Below are 26,912 nucleotides of genomic sequence, written 5' to 3'. Positions count from 1 at the left end.
TCCAGTTTGCAGTTCATGAGAACACTTTGTCTCATTTCTGCAATGACCTCCCCCAAGGTCTCAGTCAGTCAGGCCCCAAGGGGCTCTTCATGGGTTAAGTGACACCTGACAGTGGGGAGCAGAAGCTGGGTGTGGAATGCAGCAGATGAAGAACCAGGTATGTTCCACACCAGGCTGCTGCACATCACTTCCCTGCTGCAGGGTGGATGTGCCAACAGACATTGCCCTGCTGCCCAAACTGCCCTCCGTCCTCTTGTGCTGTGACAGTGATTAGCTCTGTGCCATGATTGTGCAACATGCCAGTGCAGAGCACTGCTCCAGGGACAGCACGTGGCTCTGAGCACTGGCTGTTGGGATGTAGTTCTTGCCTGTGCTACTGCAAACCTGTTGTTTCCATTCTGTATGTTTCTAGTTGCATTTTGACAGAGGCCAGCTCTCCAATGCCCTTGGACAGCCTTCTGCCAGGGGCCACCAACCACATTATTCTGGTGGAGATGTGCCCAGTTCTCTCCCTGCCCTGGAGACGAGTTTGCTGCTTGCAGCAGGAGACACTGGGAGGACTGCCAAGCCCCCAGGGGAGCAGGTCCTGTGGAGAGAACCACCAAGAGCACACAGCATAACAATGAAACTCAGTTATAGCTTTATTCAATAACCAGTACAAAGTTCCCCTCAGGCAGAGCCTCCCAGTCCCAGTCCCATTCCCTACCTGAAATGGAGCAGAACATGAGCATGACCCTGGAAGGAGCTGGCTCCCATTGGGTAAGGGTTGCTCAGCAATGAGGAAAGGCTGTTCTGCTTATCAATTGAGACTTGCAGCAGCCTGACCACTCATCCCTTTTCTCCCATTAACACCAGATCCTGGCCTGTAGCAGGCATCTGCTGTCCACCCTTGGTGACCCAGTCAGGTGTAAAAAGGTTGCACAATTGTGAATTCCACAGACAGTACCTTCTACCTGCACAGAGGTGTTCACTGCTCATCCTTCTTGACCCATCCTTCTGACCCATAAATATATGATTGCTGGCTGCCACATTCACTGGTGTTCCCTGCCCCCACATAACTGCACCCTGTGAGATCCCGCCTGGGGCAGCAGCAATGGGACACAGAGATGGCAGTGCAGGAGTTTCTGAGACTTCCACCTGGCAAGAGGCACTGCTTCCCATTACACAACATATGCTCAATATTAAAGATTCACCTGCGCTAGAGCAGAGCAGTGACCATGTGTCACTGCACCCTGCCCTTCTGCTGGGTCAGCACAGGGTTGCAGAAGTGGTCTAGAGTCAGGACTGCTGGAGTATAATCCCTTGTACTGGGTTAACAGTGCACCTTGTTAGTGTAGTTTACTGGCTAATTTGCTTTTTCAGGAGGCTCAGGTAAGAAATCACTCTGCTCTTTCTTAACACATAGACAGGTAAGACCAAGAGAGTATTCCTGACCATTTGTATTTCTCAGGCTGCATGGCATGTGAAACAGCCCTGGGGAGACACAGATCTTCCAGTGGGTTCTGTGTCCCAGGTACAGCTCCACACTGCACTGCACCGCCTGCTCCAGTGCCTGGAGTACCACATCCTCATGGTCTTACTTTCCCACATCCCACCAATGACATACCAACTGCACCACAAGGGTCCTTTAGCAGAAGCACAACTAGAAAGCAATTCTAAACCTCACAAAGCCACAAAAATTATATTTAAATGAAGAGGGGAGACAGTGGCTGTCATCTGGATTGATACACAGCACAGACAGGAGATGGGGTCAGCATGTGCGGTAATGGGACTTACTAAGACTGTGGAATGTCAATGTGTTTAAAGAGACTCTGATGCCAAGGGGATACAGAAAAGATCAAAGTAATGTCAAGTACAGACTACCAAGGAGGTGGCTGCTTGGATGGGCATGCATAGGTTAGAGAGAACAGTTAATGCCATGTTGGATGAAATGCTAAATTCTGAGTGGGTTCAGTGGGGTGAGTGGAGCTGTCTGAATCCAGAAGAGGGGTTCCTGCCTAACAGGATACTTCCATGGTTTGAGGTGCAGCCTGGAGGTCAATTCCTTCTGGGGTTCCAGCACTACCTTCCCCATGGGTGCTGGCATGAGACCGGCTGCGGCTGCTCTCGCCAGAGCCCACACTGGAGGAGGAGTGGCTACGGGAACGCATCAACCGGGTCATGCTGGCTGCTGGCACTGCAAGAGAGAACAAATGTGGGATTCAGACAAGTTCCTGGAGCCACGACCACAGTCACTCAGGTATGTGTCATTGGGTAAGCATAGAAAGAGCTGTATCCTTTGGAAGAAAACTCACTCTTCACTGCCAAAATTAAGTCTCTGCATGTCTAAAGCAAGATGTTTAAGGCCCAATTTCAAAAGGTCGAAGGTGAGCAAATGCCAGCAGTGTAACTGATCATCTGCAAGTGCAGCCATGGCCAGTGTCTGTGCAAACCAAGGCAGCTGTGGCATGGATGACCTTTTGAAAGTTAGTCTCATCACTCTAGAAAACCACAGAGCTGAAGTCATGCAACAATCAACAAAATACAAATGAAAGGTGGAAACCCATAGCGCACACGGTACAACGATCACCCCACCCACAGCAGGACATGCTGAGACAGAGCAAAGCACCCGGAGAACAATTCCACTCAGCAGACAGACCAGGGCTGAGGTGGATGCACGGTTGGAGGTACCTGACTCAGTGCTTAGGTGGCTGAGCTGCACATAAGGGACTGGAAACAACATGAAACAAGGAAAGGGATGAATACAGGAAAGAGCCAATTAGTTGTGGTGTGTGACTAGTGGCTGCACTACTCCTGGGACCCCCAGCTACCTTTCCTTCCGTTCCCAGCTTGTACACTGCACTGAAAGCTCCCAGGATTTGTAAGAACAGCTGCTAATGAGCATCTCAGGGAGATGCCAAGCTCACCCAAAAACCCATCAGATTTCCTCAATGCCTTTAGCTGAAAATCACACTGTACCTGGTGACATTAACTCCCCACTGCACACCCCACACCTGCTCAATAGCAATACTGTTTTCCTGGTGTATACTGTGTAACTCCAGATATTGGACAGAAATTCATGTTTTGGGATGACAGCATCAGATTCCTGCTACAAGTCTCCTTCAAGGTCCTTACCTTCCACCTGCAGTGTCAGCAGAAGTACATTCAGCTGCCTCAGCCCATGTACAGCAGGCACAGGAACAGCTGATGGACAACTGGCTTCTGTATTTCTAGCAGTGCCCAGCTGCGTTTTGCTTCTGCCTTGTTCTCCCCAAGAGAACTGACCACGCTCCACAGTGGCCCACAGTCTTGCCCATGAAAGCTCGGAAAACTATTCTGGGACCAGCTACTAATTCTGGAAGGACAAAATTGGCCTGTCCTTCTCCAGTGCTGCATGTCCTATTGACATGAGAGCTGACGTGCAAAGTGTTGCTGAAGCCCTTGCTCTGACAACAGCACTTATTGACTTTACTAACACCAGGAAAACAAGAGACATGAACATTGAAACACTCTCAGTGAAGCTGAGGGGCGCTCCTCACACTGCATCTTCCTGTGCAGGATCAGGCTCCTTTGGCGAACACTGGAGATCATGACTGTCGTACATGTTTGTGTTACTTGCAGACCCCTGAGGAAAAGGACAGCTTCTGCTAAGCCTTGACCATGAGCTGGCAAAGCTGTGAGGAGATCACTGCAAGTGTCCCAGCTCTCATGGTGGCCATGCTGAGTGGTTAGCCAGTCACAGAAATCAACCCCTTCCCTAACTCCAGCTTTTGAAGGCTCATCATCCACAAAAGGGAACTCCTGGCCCCAGCAGGGAAGAAAGAGCTGCTGAAGTGCACTAAGAAGCGCTTCTCCTGATGTTCCTGAGTAGTAAAGCCCTTTTGGGAGATAAAGAAGTAAGGAAGCCCTTCTCCTTCAATTTCTCAGAAACACCAAGGGCAGGGAGCTGAGCAGCGGTTAGTCTGACACGCTCATGAGACAATGTCTTCTGCCTCCAAGCATGAGGAGGAAGCCATAGGGCAGGACAAGCACTGCTGCAAAGCATAGCTCTTTCTGGGCTCCCTGCGTGCCTCAGATGTCACCCTGGAACCTGTTCCGCCGTTAAGAGGGATTTGTTCTGGAGTACTGCTTAACCCTGGTGAGTCTCAGAGAAACAGTAACATCTGAGGAGAAAGGGAGGATCTCTCATACCCAGACTAGTCATGGGGCTGCACTGCTACCTCCTTCCCCTTTGGAGAAGGTATGCAGATTTGCTGCTCTTGGGAACACATTTTTCTGGATTGGTGCAAAGACAGATTTACAAGGTTTTAACACCACCAGCAACCAGAAAGGAGTCACGTTAAGGAACAACACTAGTTTGCTAAGGCTTGTCCGCACACTAGTTGATTTTCCAGCATGGATGGATCTCCTGGCAACCACACTAGCTCAGGGGTAAGGACACAGATGCCAGTGGGCTCACCCAGAAAGCTTGAGTTCCCTTCACAACAACCCTGATCTAAACAACAAAGTTGTGTTTGCCACTTACTGTAGCCCATTCCCTGCACAAAGTACTTGAAAGCTTCAGTCAGCTTGCCAGGCTGTGGAAACAGAGAGGTTGGCTTTAGTGCAAACAAAACAAAGGGCTCTGTACCACCAAAATGCCATGGGAAAGCCAAGGTGTGTCTCACCTGAACCACCTGGGGCAAGCCCCCGCAGTCAGCCATCTGCAACAGGAAACAAAATGCAGGTTAAGCTGTCCTTCCCGCCCAGGAGGACAACCCCAAATCACAGTAGCACCACCACCCACCAGGGCTGAGGGCATCACACTGCAGTTTCCACCACCTCACCTCTACAGCCAGAGCAAGGGAAAGGTCCCCTTTATGGACCTGCTGCTGAGGAAACCCTGCATCTTGGAGGCCATGTCACCAAGTGATCTCAGGCCACACTCCAGAAGCCCAGCCCCTTCCCAGCCACCTCTTCCCAAGCCAGTCTGCCCAAACCTGTCACTTTGCACTTCAAACAGCTGCTGTCTGTCACACTGTGGGGCCACAGGTGAGGATGGGAAGGACCAGTACAAAGCCAGGAAAAAGGATGTTGTTGCTGCAGAGAGCAGGGTGGAGGCAGGGCATCACTACTAGCTCTCAGGGGTCTTCCCTGCCAAGTTGAAGGCGGCCATAAAGCAGGGATTGGGAGTCTCCCTGACAAACTCCTCCCTCTCAGCTCTGGCTCCATGAAGGAGAGAGCACAGCCCTGAATGACTGTCCACAAACTTCTCAAAGCCAAATGTATGGAAAGCAAAAACCTAAGTGGAGCTGAGCAAAAATAGTGTCTTTATGCAGGCCAGAATGATTATGGAGTGGCACTCGCCTTCAGAAGGGTAGTTTTTGTTGGGTCAAGACGAGAATTGCATTCAACCTAGAAAAAAGGAGAGAAGGACATGGTGTCACGCAGAAAACTTGAAGACCCAGATGTAAAATGTGGGGTAGCTGCACCAGAAGCAGTGCCTGTCTTCAGCAATGGGAGCTTCTCTGGAGCCAGGAAGCACTGAGCAAGAAAGCAGAGATCATGTAGGAAGTGATCAAGAATAAAAGATCCAGGGAGGAATGACAGGTGTTCCATCTAAGGGATCTTGTGATGACAGGTTATGACTTCAACTGAAATCATCCCCTTGTTTTGGGATGCAGTATAAAACCCTGAAGTACCTTCAGTGCTCTGACAGCAAGACTGGGAGGGAACGAGACTTCCGTACAATGCAGCATGAGGGAGGTCACTCAGTCTCTTGGCCAGACAGGGAGGCCACGACCACCTCTTCTCTCTAAAACTGCTGCAAAACGGGAAATAGACAGGGGCCCTATAGGAAAAACAACCTCAGCAGGAGAGGTTATCCTGGGCTGGGAATCTGGGCAGCCACACAAGCACACTGAGGTGCAGAAGACCCTATCCCATACTGTGTTGTGGCCAGTAAGCAATAGGAATCTTCAAGGATAGTATTTGAGGAAAGTCAAAACTTGCAGACTTAATTTCAGACTTCCAGATCAAACAGACCAAGGCAACAGGCCATGGCCAGAAAATTCTCTCCATACAATGGAGCACTGAATGCTCCTAGGTTCAAGCTACTGTTTCAGGAGACCCCCTTACTCTTCCACAGTTTTAGACAGCTGCTTTTGTTCACAACGCCCTGGTCCCCCCACAATCCCTGGCTGAGAGAGAGGAGCAAAATCCACCTCAACCACACTACCCTGTGCCATGCCCCATTTATTGCTGTGCTGGGAGGGAAGTGGGTTATGGGTGTCTGCAAAGGACAACAGCTCCTAAGTGCTGCCTTCCTGATGATGCAGTGCTCTAAGAGAGCTCTACATGGCTCCCCACCACAAGAACTGGAGTAACATTCAGTTATTTTTAATCCCCAGGTAGCCCCAGTGTAACAGAAAAACAACAGCAATTCGAGACTTGAACCAAACTGCAGGCAGCAGCCTGGCAGAGCCCGGGGAAGGATGCACGATCCTGAACAGGGTCCTCTGCATCACCTGTTGAGCAGAGTGCTCTTTCAGATTCTGCCATCCTCACCCTGGAGTTGCCCTGAGGGCCATTCAGGCCCCCTGAGCCTTGGCTCTCCCATGAGTAGCTGGAGGACTGAAAAAGAGCTTGGGACAAAGAGCCACTGTCTGTAACTAATTCAGAGCAAGGTGAAAGCACTGCAAGGTTGCAAGTGACTTGTGAGGCGAATGTCACAAGAGGAAAGAGTTCATGGATACTTACCACTGCTTCCACAGCAGGTGAGTTGTCACCAACAACAAGCAAGGCAGGGCACCTGGTCAAAAGCCAAAACAGAGGTGTTACTCCAAGTGCATCTAAGGGATTTCTGAGAAGGTTGAGCTCTGTGAACCAACACCCTCATGAAAGGTTAACAAGAAAAGGCTCAGCAAAATCCCTGCCTGCCATCACACCTTGGCCTTTTATTATACCAAAACATTCTCCAGGGCTTGCAGATGCACCCAGACTGTCCCCTCCATGCACACCAACTGCCACTGCTGTTGCACACATGTGCCTCTCACCCTGCCTTCTGGAGAATCTCAATGTATTCTTAATAAGAGGACTTCCAGACACCTCTGCCCCATTGCAACTGACAGTCTGGTACCATAGCCTAAGACTGTCTTGGACAGTCTTCCCAGTGCTTGGGCTTGGTGCAGTTCTTGCTGAGAAGCAACATCTTTTCTGCTGAAGAGACTGCACAGTCAGCAACTGAGATGGGCTGATTCAGACAACTTACTTGAGTGTTTTTGCAATCATTTCATTGACACCAACAACTGGTCTCTCAATTTCCAGGTCTTTACGACTGAAAGACACAACAGAACAATTCTCCATTAAATCTGCAGAGGAAACTGGTTATCATGGGAGCACACAAAATCCAACCATGAGTGCTGGCTCCAGCACCCAGGCTACTCTGTGCATCATGCCCTGAGCAGGAGCCTCAGCAGTCATCCCCAGAAAACAGCATCCATTCTCTCATGGCATTGCTCTGTGCTCAGAGATGAGCTACTGAGGTCTGACAGGGTCTGGGGGCAGACACAAGGGTAACAGCTGAAAACTAGGCTTAGGACAGAGTTTTCCCTGAAACAATACCCAATAGGATAATACATATGGCACCAAATCTACTGAGCAGAGAAACTATGGGAACTGTCTATCAGGCAAAAAGATATCCTATACCTGTTGTATGAGGAGAGGAACAGTTGAAGGTTATCTTGGTTAATGTCCTGTGCAATATGAAGCCTGTATGTTTGGATCAAATCTAGATTTGCCTGCAGTTCCTCCTGTACAAAAGCAGAAGAATTGAAAAACAGGAAACATAGTTTTTAAAAGTAAAGAAGCAATAGTCATAAAAATACCAAAGCATTAAAGAGTGTCCATACACGTCATTCCCTGTGAACGGTGACACAGAGGGCAGCAACTCCAGACTGTATAAGGATCCCAGAGACATGAGGTGTTTATTTGATGTGCTGGTACATGCCATGCTTTGGTAATGTGACTACACTTTTACAACTAGCAGTGCACAAGCTACTGCAAGAGTACAGGTATCCTGAGATGGGATAAGTTAACTCCCAAGCCTCAGTAATGCTTACATATACAAATCACTCTGCATTAGGCAGGTCTTCCACTTATGCTTAATGTTTAAGAAGCAAAATACGTAATAATACTAATAAATGAAACAAAGTAAAAAAATATGTAAGCTGTAAGACCGTGACCAGAAGAAAGTTCAATTCCAGCACCTAGCTCTAAGAAGAAATTACATTCTGAGAGAGCCAGCGAGAGCAGGGAATGCAAGGAAGCACTACATACAATGAAGGGGCTTGACAGTGGGAAGAGAGGATGTGCACAGGAGGAAGCGGTGCTGGAGAAGGAAACATTCCTTTTAGTGCTGATGTGCTGTTGCAAGAAGACTCCAGGTCAGGGACAGATCTGCTGTGTGGTATATACAGTGTTCACAAGGCACTATCCCTGTAAACCCAGTAAGATTGATGGTTGAGAAACAGTTAATCCCAAACAGAAGGCACTGCTTATCCAAAGTTTTCAGGAGGGGCTTTTTTGCCTCTGCTGAAACTGAAGGGTAAGATGAAGAGCAGAATGCAGCAGTTCAACATCTGGACAGATACAAGATCCCATTGCCAGCTCCCAGCGGATCTGTGCTCTACCCACAGTCCAAAGGCTTCTATGCTGGCTACAGAGAACTGGCTGCCACTTGTTTCTGTGGACAGTGTCCTGGGCACCACAAAGGAGTTCTATCACCAGTGCATGGCCTGGAGACAATGCAAAAGTGAGGATGTGTGTGCGCCCCAGCATGCCAACCCTGATGTAAGCTTGATACACAGAGAAAATGGCACTACTTTTGGAACTTTCTTGTGACAACCCTTACCTGATGGACCAGAACTATTTGGGAACAGACACATACAGAAGTTATAGCTCCATGTATAGTTGCACAGGCAATATTAGCATCTGCTGGGTACTTACATGGCCAAAATGATGTGCCAAGACAATATCCACAACATTGGTTGTCCAGCCTGAAAACTGAAGTGACCATGAATGAGGAAAGTGCAGTTTCATCACACGTTGCAAAACAGCTACTCAGAGTAAAGAAAACAATGAAGAAACGAATCAAATTATGTAAGAAGCAAATGTCTGAAGCTTGGGATGGACGTGCAAAGCTTCCAAGAAACTGTGTACACACAACACAGCTCTACAAAAAACTTGAAACCTTAAATAACTTCAAGGGGCCAGAATAAGAGAATAATTAAGAGATCCATTCAATATCAATCAAATGAAGTCTGCAAGCAGATGTACTAAATCAGAGGAAAACTGAGTGATCCAAGCAGCTTATCTGCATTTCTCATTCACATGATCATATCAACCCCTGCTCCTATGGCAGAGGCCATACCATACCCAGACTAAGAATGCAGCAGGGACAAAAATGAAATTGTACAGTTTTCACCAGAAACGGAAAAATTCCTGTATTCTGTCCTTTTTATTTACTCAACACACTGCTCATTAGGTGCTGTGGAGAGCACATGTGCGAGAAAGCAGAATCTCACCTTGGATGCTGCCCAGTCAATCCATCCCTTTGCACATGGATCAACATTAATAAGAACAAGTCCCTCCACCAGGTCAGGGTGGCTGAGCTGTAGGGAGAGAGCAGAAGCACACTCAGAAGGATGATTCAGCCCACACTGTGGTTAACAGCTGGTGCAGCAGCTGGAAAGCTTCTTGCAAAAGGTGCAAGACTAAGTAAAATGCAGACAAAGTAGGGAGCTCCTCTGTGCCAGGCAGCCAGTGGCTCCCAGCAAGCCCAGACTCAATTCAGTGGCACTTGTGGCACTGAGGTGCTCTACAGCACCTGTAGCCTCAGCAGGGCCTTCTGGTGACCTGTGTACCTGGTACAGCTGCTCAGGCCCTGTGTGTTACAGGGCTGGGAGCAGCAACCTTCTCCACTCCAATCCAGCACCTCTGTGAGGAACCTGAACAAGCTCCTGTGCCTGGAAAGCACCTCCTTCTCCTCAAGGAAGAGGCAGTCCTCCCAGTGGAGATGGTGCAAATGGCAGGGGAATTAGTGCTGAGGCCCCCAAGCCTCTGCAGAATGGAAAGCTTGAGCTAGAGGGGCACCTGCTCCCCAGATGGCACCCCTGCTGCTCTCCGCCTGCAATCATCCCTTCCCCTGCTCCATCCAGCAACCCAAAACCCTCCACTGTACCTGGGCAGCACGGGTATGCAGCACTAATGAGCTGCCCATACCCAGTTATGTGCTTGCAAATACAAACTCAGAAATCAGAGGCAACCAGCCTCTGCTGAGTTCTGGGCTCACTCCAAGGCAGCTCTCCTGCTCTATGGCACTGATGTGAAGGGGAAAGAAACATCTCTGTCCTCAGCAGGAAACTGCCCACAGCCCAGGGAGTGTGGCAAGAGCCTTGTGGCACATCACAGAGGACTAAGGCTGATTTGCACAAATTCCTCTTTAGCAAGGCTGAAAACTACCCAAGATACAGAAGGCAAGGAACAGTGAAACACCAGTGCCCCACACTGCCCTGGCTCGATCCTGACTGTAGGGAATGCAGTGAATGGAAAACAGAGAACTGTAAGGAGAGGCAGCTGCCCAGCACAGTGGGTTGAAGAAATTATAGTACCCTAAACAACTGGCAACTCTGCACTCAACAACCTGAAGCAAATTTTACTGAAAATGTCAGATTTCTGCAGTTTTTTAACACTAACTCTGAAAAACTCAGGCAAATTCCTGGGCTGCTAAATGATACCCATTGATTTCACATGAACACTACAGTAGAGAGAAATTTATAAGCAGATACCAAAATAGAGGTAGCTCTCTTGTGGAAGAGTGGAGTAAAATCTGCTTCCTTCCAGTGACAAAGCACATTCCTCATCAACATCAGTTTGTAATACATCACCACATCAATTCTTTAGTGCCATGAACAGTGCATACAGCACAGTAACACAGCTGGTCTCTGTGAAGACTCAAGACTGGCTATTCCTAGCACTCAGGATGGGCTCTGCTGACTCAAAGGCATCACATTACAATCTTTCCATGTCTGGCACAGCTTCAGAGTAACCCTGACTGCTCCAACATAACCATCTGGATGAAGGTAGCTCTCTCATGGTTCCCTGCAGCCCTGTTGTAATTACTGAATGCTACCTTGCCCGTGCCCTACACAGTCAGTCTGATCAGCAATGACCACAGTCCACATGAGTCACAAGCAGTGAAGAGATACTTACTGCACACCTGCTGAGGACATAAGCGCCAGCTCCTAGGCCAATCCCAATGAAGCTTTTCAGGCTGAAATAGAAGCATTTCATGGTCAGCACGACTAACCTAGCTCAGCCGAAGCATCCCTAGAGGCAAAACCTTTCCCATCTGCATCCAACTGTGCACTTATGGGTTATTTTCAAAACAATGGAGCAATGATGCAGCAGCCATAAATTGCCTCATGTAGCAGACAGTGTCCCCAGCATAGAACTAGACAGGGTCACACTGGCTGGGAGATGCTTGTGCCTCTTAGGACACCTCAGTGAGCATATCAGTCATGGCAAGCAGAGACAGAAGTAGGTGCTGGATAGTGGTATCCAGCTGGCTCACCTCATTTTCTTTCAGAGACTTACTTCAGGTGTGTCAGAACAGCAGGTAACATTTCAGCCAGTTCATCCATACTGGGATACTGGTACCTGAAAAGCGAGAGAGCACCTCCAAATACAGCCTGAGAGAGGTTACCTTCCAGTTCCACTCAAGGTAGGAGGGACAAGGAATATCTGGCAGACATGCACAGGTTATTAATGTGCAACAATACTGTATGTTTCAGCTGACTGTGTGGATCCCATCCCTCAGAGCAAGACTAACGCAGAGCTGTGGTCTTTTGGGCAGTCAGACTTTTGTGGCAAGATGGACCAATGAAATGCCAGCTTGACTGCATTGTGCTGGTTTCATGTTCAAGTCAGAAAGATACCAGACTCAGCACTAGTGAAGGCTTTACCCATGTCTTAGTAATTGGAGAGTTTGCTGAATGCCCCGTGGGAAGCTTCCTCATCTTGCCATTTCCTCTACTGCTGATACCTACTTACCACTACACTCAGCCTGGCAGTCACAGCTGGCTTAAACTGGTGCTACCTCAGTCCAGACTGAACAACATGGGTCTCTGCAGAGGTCTTACCCAGATGGGAATGGGGGGGCTCCTTCCTGTTGGCCTGGTGCATCCACATGGCACACAGCAAAATGATGGGTGATCTCTTGCATGTCTTCAAAGTTAAAGAATGCGTTAAAACAGGATTTGTCTGCAACAACAAAAAGAAATTAGACACTTCCTTAAGTTTTATTGCACCCTCCAAACACGATGGCACACACCTGCAGGAGCTCAGGTCCCCCTGAGCCCAAAAGGCAGCAGGTCCTGGATGGTGTATATGCTGTGCCTCAAAACTGCAATGCAGCAGTGAGTCTCAGCAATGGAACTTCTATGACTGGAGGGCAGGCAGACAAACAACAGTCAGCCTGCAATGTCCCAGAAGGCAGGGCCTTGAAGCACATGGGTACTCAAAGCACTCACAGAGGAGCACCTGTGTGAATGTAACAGTACGTTTTGGGTGGGAAGACATGTCAAAAGAGCAACTGAGCCCACCAGAACATTACACTGCTGCTGCAGCCATGTAGAAGGGACTTGTTCACCTGCCCAGCACCCAGGGAATGGATGCCCTATCACGCTGTGCAGCAAGTCAGCTAGAGCACTGTGGTGTGTTGGGTGGATCTATTTCCACCTTTCCACCTTGGCCCTACCTGTTGGAATGGACAGGGGGACACCACATGCTCTCCCTCCTGCAGACCTTTATCTTTTCACCCTGGAATGACTTCATCTCAGCTCCATGCCAGGCCTGCTACTCCCCACTCGAAAGCAAATACCATGAATAATCACTTTTTCAGGGTCCTGGCAATGCAAGGGCTTACGGTTGAGGCCAATGTCATGGTATGTGAGGATGACAGGTCTGTTCCCCTTGGGTGTGCCCCGCATGGTGACATGAACCACTCCGAAAGCTGTCTCAATGTCATGTTCCTGCAGAGAGAGAAGAAGGAGCCCCAGTGTTACATGTGCTGCCTGCACAGGGAACCCTAACTGAGGGCCAGCAGCAAGGGCCTCATTCTCACTTTAACACTGCTCTCCTACCCACAGTACAGCTCTTGAAATCACAGAACAGTTTGGGTTGGAAGGGACCTTAACACCATCTCATTCCACCCCCTGGTCATGTGCAGGGATATTTTCCACTCTATTAGGTTGCTCCAAGAGCCATCCAACCTGGCCAATTCACAACACTGTCAAAACTCTCTCTCCAATCTCTGTGTCCAACCACTGCCCAAAGCAGCTTGCTTTTGTACAGATGTGCAAACGGTCTGGGACTGCATCATGGGACATGAACAGGATCTCTGGGATAACTATGGACCTTGGAAAAGCCGTGGAAATGTCACGGGTACACAACATCACCTGTAGGTCCCTTCTCTCACCTACAGAAATCAATGGAGAGACTTCTCTTACAAAAACTGTAAAAAGCACCAATTGTTTTCTTGATATTAAGGAAGTACTTGCTTAGGAAAAAGCCACATGGTTCAGCTTGAAGATGGGACATTACAACCTCAAAAATATGTTTTACTAGTTTACATAAAGTATATGAAATATTTGTTTTTAAACAGTAATATCGAACAACCTGAAAGTCATTAAACCAAATACAGGACTGGTGAGAATACCTGGCTTGCAGCTGCTGCATTGTGCATGTGCAGAAGCTGGGGTACCTACCTACAAAGCAGCACAGACCCATCTGCAGATGATTACGTTACGTTACCTGAGGCTCACCTGGCTCCCTTTCCCTTAGGAGGGGACTGGAGGTAGGAAAGGGCTTGTCTGTGTGCAAAGCAAGCATGTGTCCAGAAGACAGGAATTCCAGTCCTCACAGCAAGGCTGCACAAGGCAGCCCAGGGTGCAGTCTTGAGGCATTGATTTAGAAGAATTAAAGACTGTAGTCAAAATACACAGTGCTGAGATAATGTAGCTAGGACTTCCCTTTTGCTAACAGAAGCCAGACTGAAGGAACTGATAAATCCTGGAAGGAACTGATTGTCCTGGGTTGCAGTGTAGGATGTACACAAAGTATTTAGTCTATCACCATCTTCATGAACTGTTGAAACCAGGTGGGCTAGTTTTTTCCCAAGGTGTCTTCTGCTAATGGCCTTTGGGGTGTCTTCTGCTAATGGCCCATCAACGCCTGGCCCATGAGTCACAGGTAACTCCCTCCAGGGGTTATCTCTGTTTAATGGGCCATCAAGGACCCACTTCACAACTCCTCATCCTATTGTGAGATGCTCTGCCCAGGGGGAGGAGCCAAGCATTCTCACCTGGATATAAACTGGTATGTGGGACAGTGCAAGTGGCACTTACCCACTGGATTCCCAGAGGACCACAGCTACCAGACCTTTCTACAGGATCACTGCTTCAGAAAGAGCACCTCACCTGGACTGCTTCCACCATCCTGCTCAGGTTGTATTCTGACTCTGCCAGTGATCCTTTGTGTTATTGCATTTATTTTATTTTATTTTTATTTTTTACTTTTCTTCTTATTAAATTGTATTTCTGACTTGGAGCCTCTCATTCGTTTTGCTTTCAAACCACAACAGGCTGTTAGCTTGCAGGTGTCTAATTCCAGATATGGTCTGAACACTTATTGGATCTAGTGCAGGGAAACGGTGATAGAAGGCAGGTGGAAAATATGTGGCCAGGAGACAGCCAGACTTTTACAAACCTGCAGTCTTCAAAATAAGGGAGATAAATGCAAGAGAAGCTCATGATCCACAGGCTGTGTTTTGAAGAGCTGGATAAAATTCAATTTTCACTTAGGGACTGAAAACTTTATCAGAAGTTTTTCTGAAGGTATTTTTATTTTTATCTTTTGCCTTTATTGGCATAGTAGGTAAAAATAAACAGCAGCTGCAGCCCACCTGCTGCAAATAGGAGGTCAGTACCAGAGGCAGCGTGGCCCTCAGAGCCAGGTCTCAACAGCTGAGGGCACAGCCCATGCCACACCTGCTGCTGGGACATGGTGCTAAGGCTGGGCAGGCAGCTGCCATTGATCCACTCAGCACAGCTGGGAACCAGCTTCAAACACCAACAGTGCCTGGAACTCTGGAATGAGAAATGATGGAACAGAAGGCATGGAGACTAACTGGAGCTGTAGCCTGCGGGCCGACTTCAGGAGCCTGTGCTTGTGGAAAATGAAAAAGTGATACAAGTTCTCAAACAGTTGCATCTTGTAACAGTTTCCTGTAACTTTCTCAGCCTCCAACAATCTGTAGGTCAAATGAGACTTCCTGAACTGGAGGTGTGGTCTGCAACTTTCTGAGGATGGGGCTGCAACCCCCAAACACGCCTTTGGTACCTCTCTCCCCCTGTGACCAGAGAAACTGAACCTTATTAATGTGTGGAGTAAAGAACTACATAATTCCCCATCTTGTATCTGCAGATTTTGCATGAGATCTGGCCCTTGGTTTGGAAGCTGGGGAGCAACTGATCCCACTTCCATACTCCCCAGAAGAGACACTCTAACAGCTCATGACCCTCACATGCCCCTTTCTGGGCTGATATGCTTGGGACTATCCAGCCAGCCCTGGTATAGCAGCTGACCCTGACCATACTGCTGTCCTCCAGAACTGCCCCAGGGAGCTCCGTCCTTGCTGAGCCAAGGGGTCTGGCAGGATGTCAAATGCATGCAGGCACATGCTGTGGGTGCATGAAGCAGCACAATGGGGTTGTTTGTTCTCTGTTCCTGATGAATAAGGATTGACTTGCTTTGCTGAAAGCCACAAGTCCTGTGCTGACATTGTCATTCATCCTTTGCAATTGTAAGGTCTTATGCCTCTGGCTTATCATCAGCCCTGAGCCCATGCTTTCATTTTCCACTCTAGGAAGGTTTGACTCAATGTGGAGCACACTTTCTTTACCCAAAGGCAGGTAAGTTTTGTCACTGCACTTTCCATCACTTTTTCCATACCACTAAAGAGTATATTTAAGTAGCGCAGGTCCCAGTACAGATCTCTGGAGTGTTCCTCAAGTGATCTCAACAGTGAAAACAAATGCTGGGATTTTTTAATCAATATTTCATCCATCAGTGGACTTCTCCTCTGACTGCATGGCCTCCTACGTCCCTTAAGAGATATGTCTTAAGACTCCTTTTGGTCCTGTCTCTTGGAAATCCAAGTAGGCTACACTGACTGAATTCTCTTTATTATATCACTACTGACTCTTCAGAAGAATTCTAACAGCTCTGCAGAGCAGGACTTTCATTTAAAAACTTACATTACCCTTTCCTAATATTTATCAGTGTACTTGATCCACTATATGGTGGTAATTTCATCAGTCTGTCTGGTATACCTGGTCAGTGAATTCCCAGAACTCCTCTGAATTCTGATCTGTCTTATAAAATGTCTGACAGAGGAATCATTGGGCACCATGGCAGCTTCAACAGAGGAGCATAACCTCTCACTTAACACCTCAACTATTTAATCTTTAAACTTATTGAAAAGTGCTGGGTTGATACTTAACAGTTCTGGCAACTGCTACAAATGCATACACATTACTTTTGTAGAGCCTCTGCAGCAAACACTGTGGGTTATGACAAGGTCTGCACTGACTCCCCACAAAGAGCATTCCAGCACAGTACTCTCTGCGAGTTGCTCTGTGCCAAGCCTACGTGCAAAAAAAAAATACGTTTACTTTTTCTGGTATGACTAGCCCTAAGCCTTTCTTCCATGTTCCATTTTGATAGATCTGAAAAAGGACAGTTGGGTTTTTCCCCCTTGCAAATCATCTCTCATCTTTGATTCTCTCAAATCAAGTTCATCTTTGCAAAACTCCTCTGCCTGCTTTGTTCTGTTCATGTATTTAATATGCTGGAGTCAATAATCTCTTCCATTTTCTCCATATTTTTAAAAAATGCTTTGTTTGCAATAGCCTCCCTGCCCTTCTGTTAGTCATGCTGGCTTTCTGGCAGCATTCCTTGTCTCTGCTGTGATGATGGACGGTGGGCATTTGCTCTCTGCCCAGGTTATGTTCAACAATCGTTTCTGGTTCTGTGCAAGATTTGTTCTAAACTTTGAGTGCAAAACCAGTGAAGTTTTCTATGGTTTGCTAGTTAGTTATTTTCCTTTTCCCCAGGGATGTTAATCTGGAATACATTATGGTTCCCACTGCAAAGCAGCTCTTGGAAGGCATGGAATACATTCCTCTGCCCTCAGAATCGTATCAATGATGGCTTCTCATGCTCTGGGGCTCCTTAACCTGCTGCTCCACAGAAGTTTGTGGCTAAAATGCATTGTTGTTACCATGTAAGGGATACAACTTAGATTGGCTGACTTGATGATGAAGTGCCACTGGAAAGAGAGGCACACCCCGTCCCGTCCCTCTGCCCTGGCTCAGTCCAATGAGCTGATGGTCTTATGGAAATCTTTAAGCAGGAGTGCAGGGTTGGGTTCACTGTCCTGTGAGTTTTGCTATAATCTCTATGGTGTCAGCTCCTGTGAAGTTCTGCTCTCAATCAAAGAGCCCTACACTTCAAAAGTGTGTACGAACCATAGTGGTTCAGATACCGGAAGGTGATACAGCACAACCCAACAGAAGCTTTAAAATACCTGAAATCAAACTCAAACAAGAACTGCTAGAAGGCATTCCTTGCTGGGCATTTGCCAGCAGAAGGTCAGTCAAGACCTGACATTATTCTATTTGCTCTTAACAATTCTGAATGCTTCTCAAAGTAAAAAGGAAAACCCACACTCAACTATGACTGCCAAAGCCTAAATCTACTGTGGGACTGATTATGGAAAGAAGTGGGCACATGGCCAAAGGTTCAAATGTAGGAACCATTTCTGACTGCCACTCTGTCTTTGGCCAGAGAGGGAAACAATGACAGTGCCACTGACAGGCGCCACCTGTTAAAGAATCCATTCAGTGCCAGTAGCTTCAGATGCAGCTGCAGTGGAACTGCAGGTTGAGCTCTGGAGAGGCAGGAGCCCAAGCCCTCAGGAAGAGGTCACGAACTGAAGACCCTTTGCAGAAAAGGGCCTGAGGACCTGAAGCCCAGAGAGGGGACCCAGACTCAAAGACACTGCAGCAGCTGAGGACCCTCAGATTTTCCCTGTGCTGTGACGGGATAAAACCCCAGGGGCTCCTTTGTTTGGACTCCCTCTTTGGAGGCACCAGCTTGAGCTCTTATTTTGTTGCTTTCCTATTTAGTTGTTGCACCATGATTAAATTATCTTAGGGATCTGGACGTCTGTGACTCTGCTATGGAAAACCTGGGGTAAGAGCCAGTAAGAAACCTGCTGTGACTAAGTGTGGGATGTGAGTTGCCAGAGACTTAGTCCCAACTCAGGTCGTGAGAAACTGACTGCAAGAGTAGCTCCAGGATGGTTGGACAAGGAAGTTTCCTTAACACCACCAAAAATTTCCCATATTGAGAAAAAAACATTCAGAGTGAAAGAGTGAGGCATCCAACAGCAGCTCCAGAGGTGTTAATGCCTCGAGCTCCAGAAACTCATAGGCAGCAGAAGTATCAGTCCAAATTCCGGCCTCCCACAGACCCAGGTCACAGTGTGATCTAATACTTAAGTTTTAAAAGTTATTAAAGGCTAAAGAAACCATTTGTTTCACACTGGGAATGATTAATGACTAGAAATCGTATTACCAGCATTTCTCATGACTAATTTATTAAGCTTCTTTTTTAGCATTACCAGATTAGTTTTACTCCCAATGTGAAGCTGCTCAAAGCTCAAAATTAATTCCTTAGAAAAACTGGGAATTCATTTAATTTGGAGACTGGCAATAAAGAACACATCTGTGAAATCCCTTAAAAAAATTTAACACGAAAACCTGGAAGAACACAGAGCAGTAAGGCATCTGTTGCTTGCACTCTGCTCAATCTTGCTAAATGTCTGTACTAGCATAAGGCTAGAAACTGTTGGACAGTGAATCCCCTTGGGCAAAATCCACACAGACCCAGGAGTGCCCAGAAATGTGACAATTGAATTAGAACCTTCAGAAAATCTAAAATACTTAAATCCACACAGGGATGAGGTAGAAATGCACGTAGTAAGAGAAGCCCTAAGGCCTAGTTTAAAGTTCAGAAATATTGTCTCTTGCAAAGTTAGTTAAATTCTAGTCATAACAAAAATAATGTAGCCTTCCTGAAAATTCCTAGATGGAACAGATAGAACTATATGCGCAGAATTTGTGTAAGAATTTATGAAAATTGTCGCACACCAATTTTAGCTTAGGACAGGTCCAACACTATTGTAAGAAATTTGTGTTTAAGTCTGATTGGCCAAAATTAGAATAAAATGTACTACTTAGTGAACACACACACAGAGGACTCACGAAAACCCTGATGCCGCTGTTGTTGCTACTGCTTCGACTGCTACTGATAAAGATGCTCACGGGACACAGACTACCTAGGCCTCTACTGCTGCTGTGACTGCTGCTTCTGCTTGGGACTTAGAAACTTTATGTTAGAAGGCTTCTGCCTATGGCTAGAGAGTCTAATAACTTTGCCTTCATGGGACTCATTTAACGATGCAATAAAGGACTTCTTTTACAACTACCCAGCTTTTAGTCTTTGCTGAATATGTCCAAACCACTCAGTGTCAAGAAACATCCCCAAAAAACCTTTCAACTTAAGGACATTCAGTTCCTGGTCCACCTAAGGCAAAGAAAACTGCCTCTGCTGCTTTCCTGTAAGGTGAAGGAGATGAAGATTACTCAGGGCAGGCTTTCCCCTTTTTCACTGACTCTGTGGCTATGGCTATTTACTTTACGTCATCTTTGCCAGTCTTGGCAAAGGTGAAAAACAACTGCATCATGCTCTTGGGGCAGCCTATCCCAGCTACTAACTAAGGAGAGATTAAAGCAGAGACTCCACTGTCTTGCTCTTGGCAACAGCTGCCCTCAAATTTCTACATGTTACTAAAACAATACCATAAATTATGACTGTAAGATAAGAAAAAAATATTGTAAGACTGTAAAACATTATCACCGGGTAACTCTTCCCATTATAATACTGCCAATCTTAAGGCAGCTGGGAGCTGAGTGCTTCCCAGATCCTGCTCAGTGAAAAATTATGTTGGAAATAGTAGAGTTGAAGGAGATGGCTGGATGGGAAGCAAATCAAAATCAGATTGAAAACAACATCTTGAAGTAAATTATTCATTTCCATACAGAGCAGAAATTTATTAATAGAAAACACAATATGATCTATGCAGACAAGCAATGGTTTCTGGTACTCTGTGTAATTGGATTAAATCTTAAATTCTGGGTGAGAATTGAGAGCAGCAGAATGAGATATGCAATCTGCTTACACAAACTCAAAAGCAACAGGAGACAGAGTTCCAAGCAACTGTTCCAAAGGCAGGTGATGGTGAAGGATGGGACCCAGTGTCTCTCTGTGATCCTTGCCTAATGAGCAGCGTCAGCCAGCAAGAACTGGCAAGTCATTTCCAAACACAGATCCTGCCAGAGAACAGACATTGGCTCTGCAGTCAAAGGAACCCAGTCAAGTGAGCTGCAACATGAGCATGGCTGACAGGCTGGGTTTGTGCTCCCAAAGCAGAAATCACGAACCCCTGCAACCACGCAATGCTGAGACCAGTAAGCAATTCATGACATGTCTGAAATGTAGAAAGATGCACTTCTCCATCTCCTGCCCTGCCCATGTGTTACAAGAAGCAGTTAAAACCACAACTTTCTTACATTCCTGTCAAGTATCCAGTGTCATGAGCAAGGCACCCAGCACAGACTGAGGAATACATGGTGCTTCTTACTCCTGCTCTGAGAGTGGATCCCCTCTTCCCCACCTAAGGCAGGAAACTGGACCTGCCTAGATCTGTAATAGTTCAGAGTGAATTAAACCACGGCAGCTAAGGTCTGCTCTGCCCAAGGCTGGCAGGGGGGCACTCTGCACTGTTGCTTTGAGACAGCAAAGTGTGAGACTGCAGCCTTCCCCACAGGCTGCACACAGAACAGAGAACCTCTGGCTCTCTGCCTTCTGGGCAGTGGACTAAAGGTGCCACCACCTGCAGACACACAGCCTCTGTTAAGCTGAGGCTCGCGCAAGGGAAACCTGAATGCACTAATACACAGATGAACCTGAAATAGTTTGTGTGACTGCTAGACCCAAGATCATCTTAACCCCTGAAGGAACCTGGAAGGTAACCCAAGGGCCATGTTTCCTGCCAAGGGCAGTCCTCTACTAATATGATGTTCCAAACTGCATTTCAGTACCTTGCTGAAGACAATGAATATCTTAAAATCACTTGAAGAAGAGAATGCAGGGCTGTGTTCTGTCTCCAAACTTTCCACATGCCTAGGAACTGGAACTGCACTAAATTAAACCTAGTGGTACAGCTCAACTTAAAGCACGTATATTTGCTTTGCTCAAAAAACTCACTCACAAGAACATAAAAAGCACAGGAACTTCCAGTATTACAAATGCATAATCACCCCTTTGGCACACTGTTGTTACAGAATACAGAAAGCAAAACTAATGTTTGAGTAAACCCCAGGGAGGGACTGTGCACATACACTTAGAAATAAGAGTCATGTTTCAGTTCAAGTCCAGCTAGCTAAAACTTTCCAGAACTCAACACTGCAGTTTAACAAAAAAGTGAGCTTTTAGATAGAAACCAGATGAGAGGAATCACAGGAAAAGCTTCCCAACAAACATAAATAATGCAAAAAAAGGGAGGCCAAAATAACATTCTATTTTAATAATTGTTATCTTTACAGGGTTTTTTTTTTTTTTTTTTTTTTTTTTTTTTTTTTTTTTTTTTTTTTTTTTTCTGTGATGTCAGAAGTCAAAACCTGTACTTTAGTGATGGTAGTTTTAATAAGATTAGGAGAAGCATTAGTCTAGCAGATATTAAATAGACTTGCTTTTTAGATCAAAACATCTTACGTGTTCTAAATAATTTCACTCTAGGACTTTAAACAAAAGAACTCATTGTACAAATCAGAGGAACAATGGTCCTCAATATCCCAGACAAAATGTTTCAATAGGGGTGAGAACAGCTCCCATTATTCATACACAGAAAGCAAACCCTTCCTAAAAAGTGTTAATGTTCTATTTTATTTCAGCACAGTAAAAAGAAAACACCTTAAACATCTTGTATTCAATGCCACTAGGTCACAGTCACAAGCTGTCTAAAATAAAAAATGAACACAGATTCAAAAAGTGAGCACAGTTTCAATTCAATATCTCCAGCATCAGGAAATGCATACAATGGAGTATGTCAATAACCTCTCAGCAGCACATACCCTCTCTGACAGCAGAGCAAGTAAAAATAAAGCTAAGATACTAGGCAAGGATAAGCAAACTTTTAAAAATGAAGATTAAAAAAGCTTCACACTACTTGTAAGTTTCTATACTTGCAAAAGAACTTCTCCAAAACTGAATCAGTACAAACATGGGCTTACTGAAAAGTGACACTTTCAGTAAAAGTAAGTGGCAAAAATTCCTTATCAAGGTCAGACATTAATTCTGCTGTATTTTACTCCAGGCACAAGCAATTGAGTAACTCCACATTTTCCATTAATGCCAGCAAGACAGCACATTTTTATACCAGAAAACTTCTTTCCTCCAAGGGTTTATGCATGCCTTGTCCTTTCTGTTTTAGATGAACCCTTCATGTCCTGGATTTACTTATTCCCACCTCCTCTTCCTTGAAAGCTTTCAGTCAAATCCCAGACCACCTCCACACTCCAAGCCCCCTTCTTCTGCGTGGTGTGTGCTGAAAGCCAAACATTTCTCTGCCTTCCTGTTGGTGGGAGGCAGCAGAGGGGAAGTGTCAGCTCAAATGATCAAATCAGCTCATCAGATCAAAATGCCAGCTTATTTCAGACTGAAACGTAACACAAGTTTAGCTGGACAGTTTAACAAACATATCAGCATATTCCTGCATTTCTATTTAAAGCAAATCATCTGGAAAAGAAGAGAGAGATATAGGCTGAGACAGAACACCTACTTATGAAAGCTGCAGAGGGTCTGCAGAGGATAATAAAAACACAGGTACAGTTCTATTAACAGTGCAGGTCACCACACCATCTGTCCATCAGAATTCCAGACCATTTATTCAACCTCTGCTCATGGATATTGGGAAAAGCCAAGCCTAGACCTCATTAGGGTTCATACCACTTTCAAGTAAAATGTAGGTCTCAGATGTAGGTTAATACTTTTTAGTTCTGAGAATAACCTAAATTCTTATTGATAAAGACTGCTAAGCCTCCATGCTAGCTCTCCACTTCATCTCCACTGCAGTTACCAGATTATGTGGTAATTGCAGTGGGGTTGTTTAACAGATGCCCAGGCAATCTGTTATGCATGAGAGTTAGCTTTGATTGCTTGCATATGAACAGTTTAAGAAAACCAGGACAGCTGTATCTGGAAGTCAGCTGTACCAGAAAAGTGAAAAGCGTCCTCCATTCACCCCAGAGTAAAAATTTCAGAAGCGAGAAGAAGCAGAAACTTGTGCTGTTGACTTTACCCAGATCTGATCCTGGCAAGTTACTCAAAAATAAAACCAAACATACAGGGCAATGAATAGAAATTCACAATGGTATTGCCCCTTTTCACCTAAGAAAGATCTTACAAACCTAAAATATGCATGTTATGTTGAAAAGTAGCACATGACAAATATACAGAAAACAGTGTGGGGAACCTGCGTGCCTGGCCCTACACATCTCCTAGAGTCAGTGACAGTACTAATGAAACATTCCTGAGATGGAATGAAACTAAACACTTCTCCCATTCATAAGCATGTCCCAGCTGCAGAGAATATTTTGAAATTCCAGATTCCAGACTGAGGGAGGCCTAAAGGCACCACAGAACTAACACTGAGGGTGGCTGTTACTCCAGCTGTATCCAAAGAGAAGCTAGAGCAGGGACATCAGTCAGTCCAGGAAGGAGCTGGTACCCTGAGGTTAGTTCATGTGATTAGAGCATGGTGCTAACAACACCAGAGATGGGGGGTTCAATATGGGCCATTTACTTAAGAGTTAGACTCAATGATCCTTGTGGGTCTCTTCCAACTCAGCATACTCTGTGAAATTCTGGATGGGCTTACAGAAATGACCTCAATGGCCAAGGGCATAGAATAACACAGAGAAATTGGACTTGTTCCAACATGTCAATGTTTTTTACTAGGGAGCTCAAACTGGACCTACACTGCCAACAGGATTATCAACAGTGCTGACAGAGCCTCACTTTTCCCTCACCACCCCCTTTCCTCACTGCACTGCCTGCAGCCTTGCAAGCACAGCTCAGGATGCGGTCAGCTCCAGTTAAAGCTACAGCTTTAACTCCATTCAAAACAGCTTTTTTTGAACTATCAGAGAAATGAAAAGGTCTGAAACGTAGGTCTCATATCACTGATGCTATGGTCTCATATTACACTACACTACACTGTATAAGATAATAAAATCCATCTCACAAATTCTTTAATTTTTGCCTTAAAACCCCACCCAGGTCCCTTGCAGATGTTGCTGCTATTGGAAGCTGATTGAGAACTTCACTGCATTGTAACTGGAAACCATCTTTCAGTTATCAGCCTTCATCAATCTGTGGCCAGTTTGTGCCTGTTCTTGTCAAACTGAGATCTTCGTTTGCCAAGGCTCTTCTTTCCTGTGAAGCTCAGGACAAATTAAAACACTGCCCCAACCTAAGTGCTTTTAAATCTTTCTCTACACAAGAGGATCTTCCTTCCTCTGAAAGCCCTGGCAACCTTCTTCACTTCAAATTCCCCTGATACTGGTAAAGTCACACGAGTTTCACAGAGGTCTGGATGTGGCAGCCAGATGTGCCTTGCTAGATTAAAAAGTAGCAGTAATTTTTCACAGGACATGAGCTCAGTCTCCAAATGCAAGTGCAGTTCCTAGTACTAGAGACTGAGACAGAAAACTCAAGGATCCAACACACAATCCATCCTCTCTGGCAGATTTCAGAGACTCAAACCAGCCCTTGGAGTACTTTCCAGGTATGTGGGGGAATGTCAAGCCAGGTGTGCCCTGAAACCACACCTTGTAGGGAGAGATGATGGTGGAAGGTGAAGATGGGACAATATTTACAGTAACAAGAGACACCGTGTTGACATCTTGCTAAAAAAAAACCAAAACCAAAAAACCACAACGGTATTCTGCATGAATTATATGGTTTCCTGGAAAGAACATCTTGCCTCCTGCCCAACTGTTGCCATGGCCACCAGCTCACTGGTGATCTACAGCAAAGCACAGAAGTAACAAGCCCATCCTTCCTGGCCTAATACTCCCCAGAGCACCACTCTCTGGCTGCAGACCATTCAACTTTTCCCAAAGCTCAGCCCTGGAGAGGACAACCACAGGTCCGGGACAGCCAAGTGCCCAGGCTGGTGGCTGCAGTGCCAGGTTTCTGTGGGGCTTGCCCAGCTTCAGATCTGGGGCTCTGTTTAAAGAAAAATACAAAGAAGCTTTGCTTGTTGAGGAAAAAGTGTAGAGCCAAAAGGCAGCAGCTCTGTGACAGGGCCTCTTTCCCACTCTCCCACTCTGCTCCAGCTCCCAAGAGCATGCTACTCTCAGCCAGGCAAGGCATGGGCACACCCAGAGCTTTGTCACTAGAGGACTGGCAGTGGAGGCCAATACACAATATATTCATATTCTTCCCAATCCTGGCACACAGATCACAGTAGTAAGTGCCTCTGCTGTCTACACTTACTCAAAAGCATTGCACTTATTTTTACCCATTACCCATCTGACATGGGAGCACACTTTACCTCTAAAGGTAACAGAGAAGATACAGATAGATGGAGACATGACAGTACAGCAAAGTGTTTTAAAACCCATTATTTAACTTTATTTCAAAAGAAAAAAAACATTGCTTAACACTATTGCTGCCTTCCAGATCAGACACTGAAGTTAAAATATGGTAAGATTAGTGATTTTTATACTTGTAGGCTTTAAGATACCAATACTCACAATTAATTGAGCTAAAGCAGTACAGTGATGTGCACCTGCCCACATGGCATGAACACTATCAGTGTCTGATATTGAGAGAAGGAAAAAAATATGGACTACCTTCATAGGACTGTATTTACTATGTTCCTGCTGTGCGTAGGCTTGCAAATAATGTTCTGGAATCCCCTACATCAACAGACTTCTATTAAATTTATCACATGATGTAGCCCCTGGTGTGCTACAGCAGTGCTGTATGACTGGCCCTGTGCTGAGCAGAGCACTACAGACACAGCAGCCTCCAACTGCTAGAGAAAAACAACAGTCACTAGCTGCATACCCACAGGCTCAGTGAGAAGACAGCAGGATAATCTAGTATGGGAAATGAGCCTGTGCTCCACAAAATGCCCCACAGAATCTCGGTGCTCTGCTCTGACTATCGCAGAGCATGTCCTCTGTCCTCTGCTGGTGGAGCAACCACTTCTATGAAAAGATTATTCCTATGGCAACCAGAGCCATTTGGTTCACCTCAGTACTGTCAATTAACTCCTGGAATACAACAATGGCTGTGTCAAAACAGGCCAAGCAAAGCAGCGTGCTGTATCTGGGGCAGCTGTCTCACTTGCATCTCCTTTTAAGACAAACAGGTAGAACATGCAAGCTCCTCCTTTCCCTGCCAGTGAACCAGACGGGACATGAAAGAGTTGCAGTTCTTCAGCATACTGCATTTTTCCAAGAAACTGTTATTCAGGAGACCAGCCATCCTGCAAGACGGTGTGTAGCTTTGGCAGAGCAGTCTGCACCTCAGAACTCAGAACTTTCATGCTGCTTAGAATGTAAGGGTGAAGGGCAATTTCTGTCACTGGATATATTCCAGTTCTTATTGATTAAACCTTAAGAGGAACTAAAATT

The 26,912-nt window shown here is 46.0% G+C and overlaps 1 protein-coding gene across 17 annotated transcripts in view; it reads right to left on the bottom strand.

The window, feature by feature from the left end:
* Nucleotides 1-628: 628 nt before the first annotated feature.
* Nucleotides 629-26,912, bottom strand: part of NDRG3 (NDRG family member 3) — a 68,996-nt gene continuing 42,712 nt past the window's right edge. For 12 of the 17 annotated variants that reach the window (XM_083873007.1, XM_083873004.1, XM_083873014.1 and 9 more), the window contains 13 exons: nt 12,944-13,049; nt 12,159-12,279; nt 11,614-11,676; nt 11,230-11,290; nt 9,543-9,629; nt 8,965-9,021; nt 7,666-7,769; nt 7,229-7,294; nt 6,718-6,769; nt 5,326-5,373; nt 4,505-4,682; nt 2,671-2,709; nt 629-2,176 (listed from right to left, as the gene is read on the bottom strand). In XM_083873007.1, coding sequence (XP_083729133.1) covers nt 1,998-2,176; nt 2,671-2,709; nt 4,505-4,682; nt 5,326-5,373; nt 6,718-6,769; nt 7,229-7,294; nt 7,666-7,769; nt 8,965-9,021; nt 9,543-9,629; nt 11,230-11,290; nt 11,614-11,676; nt 12,159-12,279; nt 12,944-13,049 — 1,161 coding nt within the window. In that variant the 3' untranslated portion in view covers nt 629-1,997. The remainder of the gene's footprint in view (nt 2,177-2,670; nt 2,710-4,504; nt 4,683-5,325; nt 5,374-6,717; nt 6,770-7,228; nt 7,295-7,665; nt 7,770-8,964; nt 9,022-9,542; nt 9,630-11,229; nt 11,291-11,613; nt 11,677-12,158; nt 12,280-12,943; nt 13,050-26,912) is intronic. The other 5 variants (XM_083873009.1, XM_083873010.1, XM_083873011.1 and 2 more) reach the window with 3 other exon arrangements.

The sequence above is a fragment of the Zosterops lateralis genome (genome assembly GCF_965231275.1).
Source record: "Zosterops lateralis genome assembly, chromosome: 16".
Classification (NCBI taxonomy): Eukaryota; Metazoa; Chordata; class Aves; order Passeriformes; family Zosteropidae; genus Zosterops; species Zosterops lateralis.
This window is presented reverse-complemented; position numbering and strand designations above follow the sequence as displayed.